At 25.7% G+C, this 17,127-nt stretch overlaps 4 protein-coding genes and 1 long non-coding RNA gene across 5 annotated transcripts in view; 2 read left to right on the plus strand and 3 right to left on the minus strand.

The window, feature by feature from the left end:
• LOC122506964 overlaps nt 1–616 on the minus strand; it is a 57,662-nt gene extending 57,046 nt beyond the window's left edge. Inside the window, exon 1 of the long non-coding RNA XR_006302056.1 lies at nt 418–616. This is a non-coding gene — a long non-coding RNA (uncharacterized LOC122506964). The remainder of the gene's footprint in view (nt 1–417) is intronic.
• A 1,903-nt stretch (nt 617–2,519) lies between these two features.
• On the minus strand, nt 2,520–6,356 carry LOC122506960 (dnaJ homolog shv). The gene is made up of 5 exons (XM_043619407.1): nt 6,197–6,356; nt 5,469–5,850; nt 3,635–3,903; nt 3,188–3,474; nt 2,520–3,091 (listed from the first exon to the last, which is right to left on the minus strand). The coding sequence occupies exons 1-5, from the start codon at nt 6,265–6,267 to the stop codon at nt 3,027–3,029; spliced, it is 1,074 nt and encodes a 357-aa protein (XP_043475342.1). The 5' UTR covers nt 6,268–6,356; the 3' UTR covers nt 2,520–3,026.
• Nucleotides 6,357–7,476: 1,120 nt separating this feature from the next.
• LOC122506968 (elongation factor 1-beta') lies at nt 7,477–11,277 on the plus strand. The gene is made up of 3 exons (XM_043619416.1): nt 7,477–7,654; nt 8,962–9,380; nt 11,065–11,277. Exons 1-3 carry the CDS (start codon nt 7,575–7,577, stop codon nt 11,217–11,219), a joined length of 654 nt encoding a protein of 217 aa, XP_043475351.1. The 5' UTR covers nt 7,477–7,574; the 3' UTR covers nt 11,220–11,277.
• Nucleotides 11,278–12,906: 1,629 nt separating this feature from the next.
• On the plus strand, nt 12,907–14,596 carry LOC122506967 (cytochrome P450 9e2-like). The gene has a single exon (XM_043619415.1). It carries the CDS (start codon nt 12,997–12,999, stop codon nt 14,500–14,502), a length of 1,506 nt encoding a protein of 501 aa, XP_043475350.1. The 5' UTR covers nt 12,907–12,996; the 3' UTR covers nt 14,503–14,596.
• Nucleotides 14,597–14,638: 42 nt separating this feature from the next.
• On the minus strand, nt 14,639–17,071 carry LOC122506966 (cytochrome P450 6k1-like). Its single transcript, XM_043619414.1, has 5 exons — nt 16,412–17,071; nt 15,949–16,317; nt 15,698–15,882; nt 15,127–15,415; nt 14,639–14,926 (listed from the first exon to the last, which is right to left on the minus strand). The coding sequence occupies exons 1-5, from the start codon at nt 16,926–16,928 to the stop codon at nt 14,766–14,768; spliced, it is 1,521 nt and encodes a 506-aa protein (XP_043475349.1). The 5' UTR covers nt 16,929–17,071; the 3' UTR covers nt 14,639–14,765.
• Between the last annotated feature and the right edge of the window lie 56 nt (nt 17,072–17,127).

Raw genomic sequence — 17,127 nt, forward strand, 5'->3', positions numbered from 1 at the left:
ATGTTTAATGAAATATTCCTATTGAAAAATATTCCTATCAATAAAATTTCCCGAAAAACAAGAGCAAAAATTTACCGAATTTCGCACAACACACACAAACTTTTTTAACGAAAAAAAAGTTAGGTTATGTTGCAAACATATTATACCTTATTAATTTTCGAAATTTTACCTAAACTTGAGTAAAATATTCGATAAACGCAAATTTCCCGATGAAAAACTATGAAGAAACAGTCAACACGCAACAAAGGGAAAAACTGGGAAAGTGACGCCATCTTGTGATAGCGAATGTGAAGAATATAAAAAACCATAAAAAACATTACAATTAATGCAGGTTATGTTTAAATGCAATAATCACGAACAAAAATAAGAATATTTAGTAGAATAATCAATGTATAGTAGAATAATGTGCAAATTTACCAGAGATTCGTAAACGCTGACAATGAGATTTTTCACTTGACGGAAAATTATTCACATCCATCTAAATCGTTGTCAATCCCAATCACTTTTGCATAATTACATTACACGGCACTGAATTTTCAATATTTCGATTGATATTAATGAATATTTATCAATAAAACACATTATTTGAAGGAGAAACGACGAGCGAAGCGGAAGCACAACTGCAGTCACAAGTATGCGCGAAGCAAGTGACGCGTCGTGTACTGTGAGCCAGTGTTGCCAACGTTCGAAAAATAGAAATGAACTGTGGCGCGACTTTTCAAATTCGTCTTTATTAAAATTTTAATTAATTTTCGAAATAGAGAATAAACTAATGACTATATGTAAAAATATCCTTTTTTTTGTTTTAATTACTTTTTAGATAATAAATATTTACGTAAATTTTATATTATTTAAAGAGTTAAAATTCAAGACAAAAGTAACTTTAGCGCAAGCGCAGTCTCTTGAAAATTTGTCCTTTAAATTTTTTTCGATTATGTAAATTATTTTTCGATTACGTAAATTATGTTTCGATTTTTTACTAGAAATAAACTTTAATTAATGAAATAGAAAGAAAATTCACAAAGAAATTGATATTTCAGATAATTTATTTATGTTTATTCTTACCAATATCGTGGACAATGAGAAAACTCGTTGTTTGCCAAAAAAGGATCGAATTCATTACAATCCTTGCAATCGCACAATTGTATCTGAAAAAATAAAATAAATTTTGTTTAATTTTCAACATAATAGATTATATTAATATGAATATATCGATCAAGATACCTTTTTTTTAATCAAAAATAATTATTAAAACGGGAGCGCAAATAACAGTGACAATTATGCCCGAACTGCGTGAAGCAAGTAGTGCGTCGTGTAGCGGAAGTCAGTGGTACCAACATTTTAAAAATATAACTAAAATAGGGCGCCAATTTTTTAAATAAAAAATGGTTGCAATTTACATTTTTCTTAGTAAAGAATAAAAATAATTAACCCCGATTAAAAAATATAAGAATTCTATAATTTGTAATCTTTTTTGAACGAATAAATATTAATAATTAATAAAGTAATACCTAATAATATCAAAATAAAAATTAGATAATATTAAATAAGATAACAAATATAAATAAATAATAGAATGAATAAAATAATAAATATAAATAAATTGTAGAATAAATATATATAAATAATTAAATAAATAAAATAATAAATACATAAAAATAAATAATTAAATAAAATAATATTTAATATTAATAAATAATTTAAATATTTGTTTTTGTTAAAAATTCTCAAGTTTTGTATTAAAAATAAAAAAGAAAAATTTTAATTTATTTGAATAAAATAAATTATTACAATTAATTTATTATCTGTAATGCAGTGAAATTCAACTTATTTTAATTGTATTATTTAATTTTTATTTATTTATTTAGTATCACAATTTTATTATTTATTATTATTTTTATTTCAATTAATTATTAATTAACTAAAATTAAGATTATTAAGAATTACATTAATTAACTAAATAATTTCGTGTATTTACTTTAAAAACAATTTAGGAAAAATTCAATTTAATTAAGTTATAAAAATAAGTTAGCTAACCTGAAACACACTTTCGACATGTATAATAAATATTTAAATTGCTTATTTTTTAAAAATATTTTTAAAAAATTATTATTCTCGCTATGAATTCAAAACACTATTATTTACAATTCAAAAATTTTTTTTATTTGCACACTAAAATAATATAAAATAGATTAAAATAACAAAATGAAAATGGACTAATGATGTGTTCATTAATTATGAAATTTATATTTTTTCCTTATATTCTGATAGTTCTTTTAATTAATTAATTGTAATAACTAAATTTAATTAATTGTATGAATTATTTATTAATTAATTTTATTAATTAACTATTTAATTAATTGTATTAATTAACTATTTAATGAACTGTATTAATTAACTAAATTTAATTAATTGTATTAATTAACTAAAATTAATATAATTATACCAAGAACAATGTAAGACTAAATTTTGCTAAATAGAAGGAAATAACAGAATTTTTGGAAAATATAAAAAAATAATTCTCCTTTCACGTTGATATATTTTCATCTTGTTCTCATACATACTTTATCCATTCAAATTCAAAATACACTTTTTTTTTCTAACAAGATCTTAAAAATTCTTTTAGTCAGATACTCGAATATAAACAGCATGTATGAAAAAACATGATTTCATTTAGCAAAATACATGTACACTATCACACACTCAACAATAACTTAAAAATTCAAATAAATCTATTGGATTGATCCTTGCAAACGTCACTCCAAGATATTATGCTGATGAACAATGTAAGTATAGTTTAACAGTCTTGTAATATACTTCATTAGCATTTTCTTTCTTATTTCACCAAAAAAGAGAAATTCTAAATCTAGAAGTACAAAGTGCGACTGATAACCAAAAAAAAATGTTTCGAGGAAGAAACAGGAATCATGAAGCACTTGTTGCAAGGATTGCTTTTTCTTTTTTTGCACTAATTAGTACAGTGTTTCTCCTTTTACATTTAGAAAATTTAATCAAAACTATTTTTTTTAATTTCCTCGAATTCCATTGTATATCCTGTTGTTGGATGTTTGTTTCAATAAATTTTTAATTGCTGTAAAAATAAATTTAATAATTAAATTTAGAAATTCCGAAAAGATTAAATTTTCGTAATTTAAACACTACTTTCTATTTATTTTCTAGAAATTACCTTCTTTGTCTTCGGCTGAAAATTCTTTATCCGGGAAGGAGACATCGAACGTAATGTATAAATTGCCGTAGAGATGATTGTTATCATAATTAGGCATACCCTCTCCCTTTTTCCTGATTCGAGCGCCATGTTTCGTTACTTTGTCCCTCGTGATGGTTACTTTGTGTCCATCCAAATGAACGATATCGACACTGAAACCAATCAGTGCATCTTGTAACGATATCGTCACATTTGTGTAAAGATCGTCACCAATTCGCTCGAATGTGTCGTGAGGTTGGGCCTGAATTCTGAAAAAAAAACGATTCAGTGAAAAAATGATTCTAGATAAATAATTCCTTTTTTTTTATTCTGCATTGCTTAATTCTTTTAAGAAGATAATTCCTCTTTCCTTTAAATTAAAAAAGGAATTTTTTTCAAAATTGAGAAAATTGGTAATTTTCTTATTACTTTAGAATCAAATCGCCGGGATCTCCGTCAATATGAGGTTCTCCTTCTGCAGTGAATTTCGTTTCTTGACCGTCAACCATTCCGGCTTCAACTTCCACCTCTAGAATTCGCTCCTCATTAACCAATTGTACGTTCGGACATTCGGAGCAAACATTTTGCTGTATCATTTGGAACCTTCCGCTACCTAAATTACGTGTTACTAATTCCTGTCTGCAATTGCATTTTCTCGTCCCTTTTGCTGCTTTCATCACAGGTTTATTTCTCGTTATCTGCAAAAAATATTTTCCTTTTAGAATGAGAACTAAAATTACATCCAGAGAAACTTATGGAAATAAATAAAATAAACAAACTTAAGGAACGATATAATTATGAATAAATGTAAATTTGTGAGTAAATAAATACAGACTTCGCACTCGATAATTAATTTTAAAAAAGTAGCTTTCAAACTAGAAAAAGTTGTAAAAAAGTAGCTATCGAAAAATTAACCTTGACCAAAAAAAAACTCGTTTTCTGAATTCCTGAAATTTTTATTATTCATGAAAAGAATTGAATTTTATTATTTACGAAAATAATTGAATTCTTACGAACGATTTTATTAGAATTTTTTAAAATAATTGAATTTCCAAGAAGAAATTTATTACTTCTAAAAATAATTGAATTCTAATGAATATTTTTATTTATGAAAATAATTGAATTTTGCAAAGAATTTTATTAAAATGCCTCAAAACAATTGAATTCTTTAGAATATTTTTATTTATGAAAATAATTGAATTTTGCAAAGAATTTTATTGAAATGCTTCAAAATAATTGAATTTTCGGAAATAATTTTGTTATTTATCGACATAATTGAATTCTTTCGAAGAATTATTTATATAAATAATTAAATTCTTGCGAAGTACTTTATTAAAATCTAAAAAAAATATTTGAATTATTTTAAAAAAATATAATTAAAATTGTATTTAAAATAATTGATTTACTACGAACAATTTTATTAAAATTTTTTTAAATAATTGAATTTCCAAGAAGAAATTTATTACTTCTAAAAATAATTGAATTCTAATGAATATTTTTATTTATGAAAATAATTGAATTTTGAAAAGAATTTTATTAAAATGCCTCAAAACAATTGAATTTTCGGGAATAATTTTGTTTATTTATCTTTAATAATTGAATTTTTTCGAAGAATTTTTTATGTAAATAATTTAATTCTTTGGAAGAACTCTATTAAAATCTAAAAAAAATATTTGAATTATTTGAAAAAAATGTAATTAAAATTGTATTTAAAATAATTGATTTATTACGAACAATTTTATTAGAATTTTTTAAAATAATTGAATTCTTCTGATGAATATTTTTATTAATGAAAATAATTGAATTTTGAAAAGAATTTTATTTAAATGCCTCAAAATAATTAAATTTCTTCGAAGAATTATTTATGTAAACAATTGAATTCTTGGGAGGAATAATTGAATTATTTCAAAAAAATTTAAGTAAAATTGTGTTTAAAATAATTGAAATCCTGATATGAATTTTTTTATTTATGAAAATAATTGAATTTTGGGTGAATTTTATCAACTTTTTTTTCGATATTTGATGAAAATACGAGATATTGTAAATAATTTTCTGATTTCTAGTATTAGCGAATTTAAAGTAGTGGAAATTCTCAAAAGAGAAACAGAAATAGTAGCTTTTAGTGGCTGAAATGTAAAAAAGTAGTAAATATTAGCTTTTAGTAGAAGAGTGCAAAGCCTGTAAATAATATAAATAAATAATTAAATATTATAAATAAATAAATACATAATTTACAGTAAAAATAAATTTGAAACACACGTACCTCTATAAAATTACCACTATACAACTCTTCGAGAGTTACAAATAATTCCATAACAATATTATCTCCCTTAGGAGTTTGATGCTGTTGTTGTTCACCACCAAAGTGAAAACCAAAATCACCAAAGAAACTGGAGAAAGGATCGGCACCATTCATAGAACCGTCCTTTTTTAAACACTCCTCACCACATCTATCATATAATTTTCGATTTTCCTGATCTGAAAGTGCTTCATAAGCAGCTCCAAGATCCTGAAATTTTTGCGAAGCATCAGGATCATTCTTATTTTTATCAGGATGCAATTCCTTTGCTAATTTTCTATAAGCCTTTTTAATCTCATGTGTACTGGCACTCCGTCTAACTCCTAAAATATCGTAAAAATCTCTCCTAAAAGCAAAAGAAATCGAAAATAAAATTAGTAAAAAAAGGACTATTTACAAAAAGATATTTTGTAAAAAGAAAGGACTATAATTTATTTATTAACAATTCAACATCAACATGAAAACAAGCATATAAAAATAATTCTCTAGAATTTTATCATATATTTAATAGTAAAATTTCCAAATTAAATAAATAATTGACAAAACAGTGAAATTGATAAATTATAAATCATTGTTGATGTAGAACTTGTAAACGTCGGTGTAATAAGGGTTATGTTTGATTATTTTTAAAACAAATTTCGAAAAAAATACGTGCAATGGAAAAAGAAATTAATTTCTTTTAAATTACTTACCCTGCTAATGTAATTATTACACATAATGATAAATTAAGGAGGAATATCCTCATAAATTGTGTTCCTGCCATTCTAGCAGACGTTTTAACAACTTCTGTCACAATCTTCAAGATTTTGGTCGTGGTTGCCTCTGATTGGTTTACATCACACGTCAAACAATATAATCACTGAACACTCGTGTTTCAATAGAATGTAAACTCGACGATAAAATTGAAACACCGATTCAAAAAATTCGTTCGCGCTCAAAATGAGTCAAATAAATACCTCAAAGCGCGAAAATTGAGAATAAAAATAATGCCAAATTGTTTAACTTCAATTTTAGTTTACTAATTTACTTGTTCAAACTTTTATAAATTATTCGAAATTGCAAGCATTCTTAATTTACAAAAAACGACAAAAAATTACTATTCAAAACTTTACAGAAATAAAAGTTTAAAGATTAAACTAAATAATTAAGAAAGAGATTGTTAAACTTCTTTTTATTATTTAAATAATAAAAAATATTTTAAATCTAGAGAAAAATGTAGAGAAAAACTTACAAATCGTTTTCACTTGATGTTATTTCTCGAATTTTTCCAAATTTTCATCGTAACACTGCTTGAACTCCCATAACCTGAAAATGTAAAAATTCATATTACAAAAATGACAATTTTAGTAACAACTAAACAAGTTCGCTGATTTTATAATATTAATTACTCTATTTTTGTATAAAATAAGAAATAACTACTGTAACTACTGTCTAACAAACATAACCTCCAAAGTTTCGATACCTTTTGTACGTTTTATGTATATACATAAAAAGACTATTTAATCAGACATCTCATATAGAAACAAAATTATCTGATAATTATTGGCATTATTTTATGCAAAATGTTGATAAAATACAACTGAATTTGTTTATAAACAAGACTAAACAACAGTACAAGACTTTTTAAATCGCAACTCAGCGCAACAATGAACAGCAAAGATGGCCAACATGACAGAGTTGAAAATCACAGTTCGATATTCGATACATGTAGTTTCGATATAAACAGTGCTACCAAAACTACCTTCGAGATACAGGAGGGATTTTTAGATATTTATTTTTTCTCTTTGTTTTTCAGGGTATGTGTAAATCTTCTAATACAAAAATAAGAAACAATCTCATTTGTCAGATTTTAATTCAATTTAATTATTAATTGAACCGATTTCTTTAACAAATTTCAATTTCAATTCAAAAAAACATAAAACCGGAAAAACGTCAATTGTGAAATGCAACTATATTCACACGTATCACATATCTCCCTACCCATCCCTTCCGGTTCTGAACGACAAGAATTATTTGCAGCTGTTGTTAGTTTTTTCGTAGAATATTTATTAACTAAAAATCATTTTAAAAATGGCCGTAGGCGATCTTAAAACTGAAAAAGGTGTCAAGGATTTAGACTCATACCTGGTTGATCGTAGTTATATCGAAGGGTGAGTAATTTTGCCATAAATATGAAAGTTTGATGTACGCACGTGTTCTGCATGTCGGCAACTTGTACTTTAAATTAACTATTTTTTTTCCTTTTACTTCATTTGGGCATCATTGGAAAAAGAAAAAGGGAATAGTTCTTTTTTTGACTGGTAGATAATCTATTGAATAATTAAAGTTGGTCATTAATGAAAAATGGGAAAAAAGGGTATTCTCATGAACGGGGGCTGTGTTCAACATAACCTTGTTTTTCATACTTTTTCATATTTTTACCATTTTTGCTATACTGGTTATACTCATATACTCTAATTATTTTTCGAATTTAGCATCAAAAATACTCTTGAAAAGATAAATAGTATGTTCTTTGAAACATGAAAATTGAGTTTAAAAGTTTTTTCAACTTTTGGTTCTGGCAATATGATAGTAACGTACGTCCTAATTGATTACGTTCAAGATTCAAAATTTGTTTATAGAATTCGTAATGATTCGGTATATTTATTTGAATTTCAAAGTATAATTACTGGAATTACTTATTTTAGTCCCTGTTAACTTTAATTTTATTTTGATCATGTTTTGGAGAACTTATACAAAATTCTTTATTTGTAAACTTTTCATCAGTTTTGAAGCTAAATGTACGAATTTTCTATTGTTATTATTATGCTTGTTTATCTGATACAAAGCGAAATAGAATAACGAAAATTGCTTTTGAATGAAAGTCAAAGATTCCTATAATTAGAAAACAATTTGGCAACATAACCTAAAATTTGTGCCAATTTGATAATTTCTATTATCGGAAATTTTTTATTTTTGTACAAATCTAATTTTTAGTTATTCAACCTCTTAAACATGTTTCAAGCAAAATGTTTTTGTGTTTATTTTCGGTTCTAAATATTCGAATAGAAATTCACTAACATTTTATTGTGTTTTTTTAAATAAAAAAAATGCTTTTTACTGCTTGGATGAATGTTGTTTTTTGGAAATCATTTCAAAAGGAATGTGTGTGCTCTGCTATGCTTTAATTGAATTTTTACGATACAAAAATGTAAGTAATTATTTATCTTTCTTAATGTAACTAATTATCACTGTATTTATACTGTCAACACATTTCAATCTCGTCTTTTCAGTTTAATATTGTTATCATTAAACACCATACACGCTTGTCTTTATTTATTTCTTGATTTGACTTTGTGAAAATGTAAGTAAATATTTATGGATAATAAGAATGATTGCAATAAGTATTTTTTTTTTATAAAAGGAATAAATAAATAACCTGAAAAAATGATTAATATGAAAATTATTGAATTTGCAGTTATCAACCAACTCAGGCTGATGTTGCAGTTTTTGAAGCTTTGGGAAAATCACCAAATCCCGCAAATGCACATGTTTTGAGGTGGTACAATCACATCAAATCTTATGACTTTAAGTCACTACCAGGTGAGAAGAAGGCACCAACAATTTTAGGAAGTAATACCACAGCAGCTGAAAAGCCAGCGGCCGAAGATGACGATGTCGATCTATTTGGTTCTGATGAAGAGGAAGACGAAGAGACAGTGAGAATTCGAGAGGAGAGACTGAAGGCATACGCCGAAAAGAAATCCAAGAAAGCGGCAATTATTGCCAAATCCAGTATCGTTATTGACGTAAAACCTTGGGGTGATGAAACTAATATGGAAGAAATGGAGAAAGCTGTTAGATCCATCGAAATGGACGGATTAATTTGGGGTGCATGTAAGTTGAATGACAAAATATTTTTATTCCAAAAATCGTAAAACAATTTCTCTTTATAATTAATCATTTTCTGGTTCTTTTTGTTTTCTGTTTTATAATTATTTTATTCTCAATTTTCTATATGGGCAAAAAATTTCAAGGGTGCCACAGGTCAGGGAATTCAGGGAAAAGTCAGGGATTTTTATTAAAAGTACTGGAAAAAATTAAATTTTAAGAATTCTTAGGAAAATTCCAAATTTTTGTATCTTTTTTGTTAGATTTTTGAAAAATTTTAATAATTCAAATTATTCTGAAATTAGTAAATTTTTTTAATATCTATTTAATTGATTATTAAAAATAATGGATTTATAGAAGAAGTTTAGTTAAAAATACTTTAAAAAATTGAATTTTGGAGAAGTTGCAAATGATTGCAGAAATTCAATTATTTTCAAAAGTAATAAAATTATTCACAGAAATTTAATTATGTTCAAAAATTTGAAAAAATTCTTGTCAATATGTCAATTATCTTTATAAATAATAAAATTTTTCTCTGAAATTCCATTACTTACAAAAATTTTAAAATAAATTCTTGGCAAAATTTCAATTATTTTCAAAAATTTTCCTCAATTCAATGATTTTTAATATCTATTATTTTACTAAAGTTTTCGAAAAGAATTTAATTATTTTAAAAAAATCTTAATAAAATTCTAAGCAAGAATTCAATTATTTTCTCACAAATAATAAAAATTGTCATGGGAATTTAATTATTTTTAGAAATTTCAATAAAATTCTTCCCTAAAAATTCAATTATTTTCATAAACTACAAAATTCTTCTTAAAATTCAGTTATTTTCAAAAATTCCGATTAAATTCTTCCCAAAAATTCAATTATCTTTATAAATAATAAAATTCTTCGTATAAATTCATTTATTTTAAAAAATTTCAATAAAAATCTTCACAAAAATTCAATTACTTTAATAAATAATAAAATCCTAGGAAAAACTTTAATTATTTTAAAAATTTTTTTAATAAAATCCTGCGAGGAAATTTAATTATTTTGAAAAGAAATAAAATTATCCGAAATTCAATTATATTTAAAAATTTTAATAAAATTCTTGTCAAAATTTCAATTGCTTACAAAAATTTTCCTCGATTCAATGATTTTTCGTATCTACTATTTTAATAAAATTTCCCAACAGAATTTAAATATTTTTAAAAAATTTCGATAAAATTCTACACAAACATTTAATTATTTTCATAAATAAGAAAAATTTCATAGGAATTCAATTATTTACAAATTTTTTATAAATTTCTTTACAATAATTCAGTTATTTTCATAAATAATAATATTTTTTACAAAAATTCAAATATTTTCATGAATAATAAAACAGTCATCATAAAATTTTAATTATTTTTAATACAATTTTAATTAAATTCCTCGAAAATTTTAATTACTCTTGAAAATTTTATTATTTTGTTGATAAAATTCTTTATGATAATTCAATTTCGAGAAACATTAATTTATTCAATAAATTATTTATTTTTGTATTTAAATAATTAAATTCTCGTAGAATTTTCTAATAAAAATTGATTTAAAAATGAATTTCAGTTAAAATTTTAGATAATAATTGAATATTAAAAGCAATGCATTTAATTCCTCTATGATTCAAAATTGAAAATAATTTCTTATTTCTTTTTCTTTTCAGCAAAATTCGTACCAGTTGGTTATGGCATTAGAAAGTTGCAGATCATGTGTGTTGTTGAGGACGACAAAGTATCTGTAGATTTACTTGTTGAACAAATACAAGACTTTGAAGATTACGTTCAATCCGTCGACATTGCAGCATTCAACAAAATTTAAACAAGTTCTTTTTTTTTACTTTTCTGTCGTATAAATAAATATTAATGATTGTTTGTAATTTACAGCTTTTTTATTAAAATTCCTAGTATGTTTACGTATTAATTGCAAATTTATTTTCACATTTTAAGTTGTTCTTCAGTAATGAATAGACAATCATTTTTATCTTATTTTGAAACAAATTGAAAATAAATGTTTATCTTATCTACAATACAATCTTTTTATTTTTTCAAATTTTATTATTTACATATTATAACACAATGCGCTTTATAATGTTTTTTTTGTCGTGCGATTTTATTTTCGTCGGGAAATAATTGGAACAAATAAGTGAATTTTTATTGTTTTTCAATTAAAAATATTAATCACACGATATTATTCGTTGTTTAATGTTTTACACCGTCCGAGCAGTTTATTTTGTTGAAAGTCAAACATGACTTTCTTTTTAATTTATTTTGTTTACTGTAGTTTACTATTATCATAAAATGAGATTCTTGATTAATTGCAGATTATTTATTTTCATTTAAAAAGAAATTTATCTAATTTGTTCGAATTGTTTTATTTTTCAGAAAGAAAGAAATAGAAGAGAAACAAAGTCAATAATGGAAATCGATACACGGTTCATATTCAAATACGTAATGACAATCAAATTTAGTGCTTTCGGAATATTTTTTTTTGAACGTACACGAAGAAACATAAATTGCATTGATACACATTCTTCAATTTAAAAATGACAGGTATGCTGACGAAATTTTTTTTCAACTCCTCATATTTATATTTTACAGAATTTATCAAAAATTAAATTTTCGATTCTATTTACTTAAAATTTTATTTATCGGAATTATAATTTGATTATAATAACAACAGGTCTTATAGGTATTATGACTTTTTTGGACTATTTTCAAAAAATACGGAAGATAAAGTTCGCTAAAAAATAAGTTTTCATCTTCTGCTGATTATCGGCTTTGGTTACTTTTTATGAATTGTTAGTTAAATTAATTTTGATTACTCAGACAATTATTGGAATTGTTGTAACAATAGTTTGGGATCAGTAAACAATTTTTGTACTAACAATTGTTTAAAAAATTTATATTGCTGAAGACGTGTTATGGGGGTAGAAATTTTTTAAATTTTTGACTGGAATTTCATAAGTATTGACCTGAAAAATCCTGGAAAAAGCCAGAAATTTTATATTTACCATTTTGTGGCATTCATGAATTGATTTAGATATGAAATTAAGTTAAAAATTGTAGAAAATAATTGAATTTCAGAAGTAATGTAATATTTAGAAATTATTAAATTTCAGAAGGTTTTAAATTGAAATTTTACAAATTTTATTTTCTCTGGAAAAATAAATAAGAAGTATTTAAATATTTATTGCAAAATTATTGAATTTTTGAATAATTGATTTTGGAAATCAGTGAAAGGTCAAGGAAATACGAAATAAAGTTTTTGTGACAATTAAAAAAATTTTTGACTTTTCTTTGTATTTTTAGACTAATGAGACTTTTTTGCGCCTTATAGTCGATCCGAGGCCTGTAAAATTTTTAGTAATTAATTATTAATTTGATTCGATCGTTTATATGTAGTTAATTTTCTCGTATATATTAGAAATCGATTCACAACGAAAAGAAATTTGCAAGCTATCAATTTTCTTTAGTTTTCTCTTATTTTATTTCTTATCAGGAAGCGATAATAGTCTTGGCGTCATAAAAAAATGAAATAGTTTAATGCGAACTTACGCATGCTGATCAGTTACTGAAAAAGTCGTTGAGAATTAAATATGGATTTTTTATTATTATCTCTTGGTTTAATTTCGTTGCTCTTCATTTTTATTTACACTTATTTAACCCAAATTTACAACTATTGGGAAAAAAAGGGAATACCTTCTGTTGAAAAATGTCTTCCATTTGTCGGCAATATGGGAAAAGTGTTAGCTATGCAAGAAGCTTTCTCCTCATTATGTGAAAATATATACAAAAAAAATCCCCATAAAAGTATGATCGGTTTTTATCAAATGCTAACTCCATCATTAATAGTTCGTGATCCGGAACTTGTGAAAAAAGTTTTAATCACAAATTTTTCATCCTTCGAAGACAATCAAATTGTACTTCATCCAGAATTGGATCCATTATTATCGAAAAATCCATTCTTCTCTCAAAAGGACACGTGGAAACAAAATAGAACTGTTTTAACAAATGGCTTTTCATCAAGTAAATTGAAATTAATGTTTACGTTGACACGTGAGGTATCATTCAAGTTCAATAACTTTTTGAAAACTAAATTAGAAAATATCAATTCTTTTGAGTTTGATTTAAAGAAATTATTCAGTTTGTATACTGGGGAAATTGTATCAACTGTTGGATTGGGAGTTGAAGGTGATTGTTTCAAGGAGAATTCAGAGTCTTTTGGAAATGCTGTCACATCAGTTTTTGATAATCCAGCAATAAATGGTGGTTTTGGTCAAGTTGCTGTCTTCTATTTACCTCGTTTGGCAAAATTTCTGAAATACGGAATTGTTTCTAAAGAAATGGACAAATTTATGCGTGAATCAGTGATGAAGATTAAAGAGACGACAAAGGGGGAAAAAATTCCCCGTAACGATTTTTTGCACATTATTTCGGAAAATGAGAAGGAGAAAATAAATGCGGATAATTTAGCTTCTTATATGTTAGCATTTATTTTGGATGCACACGAAACGACTAATATTACATTAAGTTTTCTAGCTCTTCAATTAGCAATTTATTCCGATGTTCAGGAGAAAGTGAGACGAGAAATTATTTCAATTGGTGCGAAATGTGACGAGAATTGGAAATATGAAACTTTGAATGAATTGGTTTATTTGGAACAAGCTATTTTTGAATCAATGCGATTAAATTCGGCTCTTGGAAGTTTAATGAAAATTTGTACTTCTAAAGTACAGTTAGATGGATTTGATGGATTATCATGTCAAGTGGAACCTGGAAATATAGTTGTTTTATCTGTTCATGGATTGCATAAGGATCCTGAATATTGGCCCGAACCGGAAAAATTCGATCCTGATAGATTTAGCGAGGAGAATAGAAAGGATAGACACAAATTTGTTTTTCTTCCATTTGGCGAAGGACCTAGAATGTGTTTGGGACGAAGATTAGCAATGATGTCGATGAAAATGGGAATAATTGCAGTTTTAAGAAACTTTTCTTTAGAATTATCACCGAGAACGTGTCTTCCTCTTAAACCAGATCCGACAAGTTTCTTTACAGCAGTTGACAGTAGTATGTGGGTGATATTCAGACCTTTGAAATAATTCCAATTGACAGTTGTTTCAATTTTTAGAATTGTTCGGAAAAGTATTTTACTGTCTTTGTGAAGTGTTGTTAATAAAAAATAGTTCATTAAAATTAAGAATAGTTCATTTAACCTACCGATTAGAGGAAAATAAATTTTATTCAGATAAACCTGTTTTATTGATTATATAATTATATAATTAGTTTTTACACGGCGTTTTATAGTTAGATTCGAGATCAAATAAGCAAAATAGTTCTAAAAATACTTTATTTATAGGTAAAATTAATTAATTTTGCGTGCGTTTAAGACAATACCACCTTTTACGGTTGTTAGGTACGCTCTTGGATCTATTTTCAATACAGTTTTTTCGCAGGTTGTCAATTTGTACTGAGATATAATGTGAATTAATCCTAATTTTGTTTGTAGCAATCCGAGACGCATTCCTGTTTAAACAATAATTGTAAATTTATTAGAAATTATTAAATTATATTAAATAATATTCTTGCTCTTTGGGTACTCACACAGCATCTAAACTTGCAGCAACAGTGACAATATTGCTGCAAGTTTAGATGCTGTGTGGGTACCTTTATTGGGAGCGCGTCATTTTGTATTTTAAAAGATTTAAATATATTTATATTTTTACCAATACAATTACGTGGTCCCTCTCCAAATGGCATATAAACATAATTAGTTCTAGATTTTCTGTTCTCTTCCGAAAAACGTTCGGGATCGAATAATTCCGGTTTTGAAAAGTATTGTGGATCGTAGTGCATTCCCAATAATGGAATAAACACAGGTGTACCTTTTTCGATAATTATATTTGTCCCTGGAATTTGATAGTTGTTCATTGCCTTTCTATCCAGAACGGGAAGAATTGGATACATTCTTAAAGTTTCCGAGACAACCATATCTAAATACTGAAGGCCGCTTATCTAAAAAAAGAACCACAATTAGTATACTGATCTTTTAAGGAATCAAATAAGTATTAAATTATACTTTTTGACTATTTTCAAATTTCTACAAGATAACAAATATTAAAACAATTTCCCACACAGCATCGAAAATTTCCTGAAACATTGAAATTAACTTGACTGTAACTTTTCTGAATTTTCAAGTAGTTGCAAAGCTCATGAAATTTCAACCTTTAGAAAAGTTTCGATTCTGTGTGGGTTGAATAAATTGTTTTTGACATTTGTACATAAATATTTTTGTACCAAATCTTGTGTTATTTGTCCATCAGTTTCTTCGAGAGCACTTTTTATTTCAGCCCTTAATTTCTCTTGAATATCCGGCTGTTTAGCTAATTCATAAAAGGCACAAGACATTGTTGTTGATGAAGTTTCATAACCTCCGGTAAAGAAGATAGCGGCCTGTCCACATAAAATATCACCCTCAAATTCTGCAATTAAATTACATCATTCAGTTTTCTTTTATCACAAGAGTTTAAAGTTAAAATAAAACTTACTTATTCCATGAGAATCTTCGTTTTCGTACTTTTTCTTCAATTCTATCAGTAAATCGATCAAGTCTTTTCTCTTTCCTCCAGATCTTTCGCGTTCATTCAATGTTTCCATGAATACTTTCTTGAGAAATGCACTGCCATCACCTCTAAAGAATCTAAGATCAAATAATCTCGCTAATTGTGGCATAATAAATATGAAATTCAATTCCAAAGATCTGAATATATCATAGGTGAAAATTCGTTTTCCAACTTTTCGAAATTCTGCATTTGGATTATTTAGACTGTTCACTTCTAAACCGTAGGCAGTTGTTCCTATTAAATCCGTTGTGAATTTTGCACAAATTTCTCTTATTTCTATTGCCTTTCCCGAACCTAATTAAAAAAAAAAAGTGAAAAGCTTTATGATTCTAAAAGTCAAATAAAAGTTTTTTAAAATTAAAAAAACAATTTTGATTAAAAAACTTACCATGAAGATTAAGTGATTTCATATAAGTATCGAGATTATTACCCACACTTGTCATTAGTTCAAACATTTGTCTCAATTTTCCTGATGTAAAGACTGGCGATATTTTTGTTCTAAGAATTTTCCATTCGGGATTTTTTACAATAAACAAATTTGCATTTCCCAAATGATCATTCTTTCCAGATTCCATGAATTTATCGGCGAAATTATTAAAATCTTTTAGAAGAATTTGCTTTATTATGTTAGGATCTCGTAGCATTAGACCGGGTTGATTTAAAATATAAACTCCCATATATGGTAAATTTTTACTTTTCTCGTAAAATTCTTTAAACCAATGGCCAGGTGATATTTTCATAAAGAAACATTTGACGAAATTACCGAAAATTGGCACGGGTTTTATTTGCACTACACCTTTTCTTGTCCAATATTCAAAGTGTCTCATCATTAGCAAATAAAATACAACAAACACTGTTATACTAATAATTATTAATTCTACATTCAAAAATGTGACAGTTTCCATTTTTTTGGGTTTTCTTTTTTCTTATCAAAAATGTACTTCTAATTATTAAATTTACTTCTTAATTATTAATTTATAAGTCGAATTCACTTTGAAAACTGAAGCGAACGGCGCAAGCGACAAGAATATTTACACTCAAGTTAGATAAAGACTTTTTATTTATAACTGATAATTGCCAAGTCTGAAGATTATGATTTATACT

The sequence above is a fragment of the Leptopilina heterotoma genome, unplaced genomic scaffold, assembly GCF_015476425.1.
Source record: "Leptopilina heterotoma isolate Lh14 unplaced genomic scaffold, ASM1547642v1 Lhet_44, whole genome shotgun sequence".
Classification (NCBI taxonomy): domain Eukaryota; kingdom Metazoa; phylum Arthropoda; class Insecta; order Hymenoptera; family Figitidae; genus Leptopilina; species Leptopilina heterotoma.

Bases quoted from the DNA above. Each gene is read 5' to 3' on its own strand.
- LOC122506960 (XM_043619407.1), bottom strand. From the start codon at position 6,267: ATGGCAGGAACACAATTTATGAGGATATTCCTCCTTAATTTATCATTA. The intron at 3,904-5,468 runs GTACGTGTGTTT...TATTTTTTGCAG, and splicing joins ATAGTGGTAATTTTATAGAG to ATAACGAGAAATAAACCTGT. The intron at 3,092-3,187 runs GTAATTTCTAGA...TTATTTTTACAG, and splicing joins TTCAGCCGAAGACAAAGAAG to CAATTAAAAATTTATTGAAA.
- LOC122506967 (XM_043619415.1), top strand. From the start codon at position 12,997: ATGGATTTTTTATTATTATCTCTTGGTTTAATTTCGTTGCTCTTCATT.
- LOC122506966 (XM_043619414.1), bottom strand. From the start codon at position 16,928: ATGGAAACTGTCACATTTTTGAATGTAGAATTAATAATTATTAGTATA. The intron at 15,883-15,948 runs GTAAGTTTTATT...ATTTAATTGCAG, and splicing joins CGAAGATTCTCATGGAATAA to AATTTGAGGGTGATATTTTA. The intron at 15,416-15,697 runs GTACAAAAATAT...TTCTTTTTTTAG, and splicing joins GACAAATAACACAAGATTTG to ATAAGCGGCCTTCAGTATTT.
- LOC122506968 (XM_043619416.1), top strand. From the start codon at position 7,575: ATGGCCGTAGGCGATCTTAAAACTGAAAAAGGTGTCAAGGATTTAGAC. The intron at 7,655-8,961 runs GTGAGTAATTTT...TTGAATTTGCAG, and splicing joins GATCGTAGTTATATCGAAGG to TTATCAACCAACTCAGGCTG. The intron at 9,381-11,064 runs GTAAGTTGAATG...TTTTCTTTTCAG, and splicing joins CGGATTAATTTGGGGTGCAT to CAAAATTCGTACCAGTTGGT.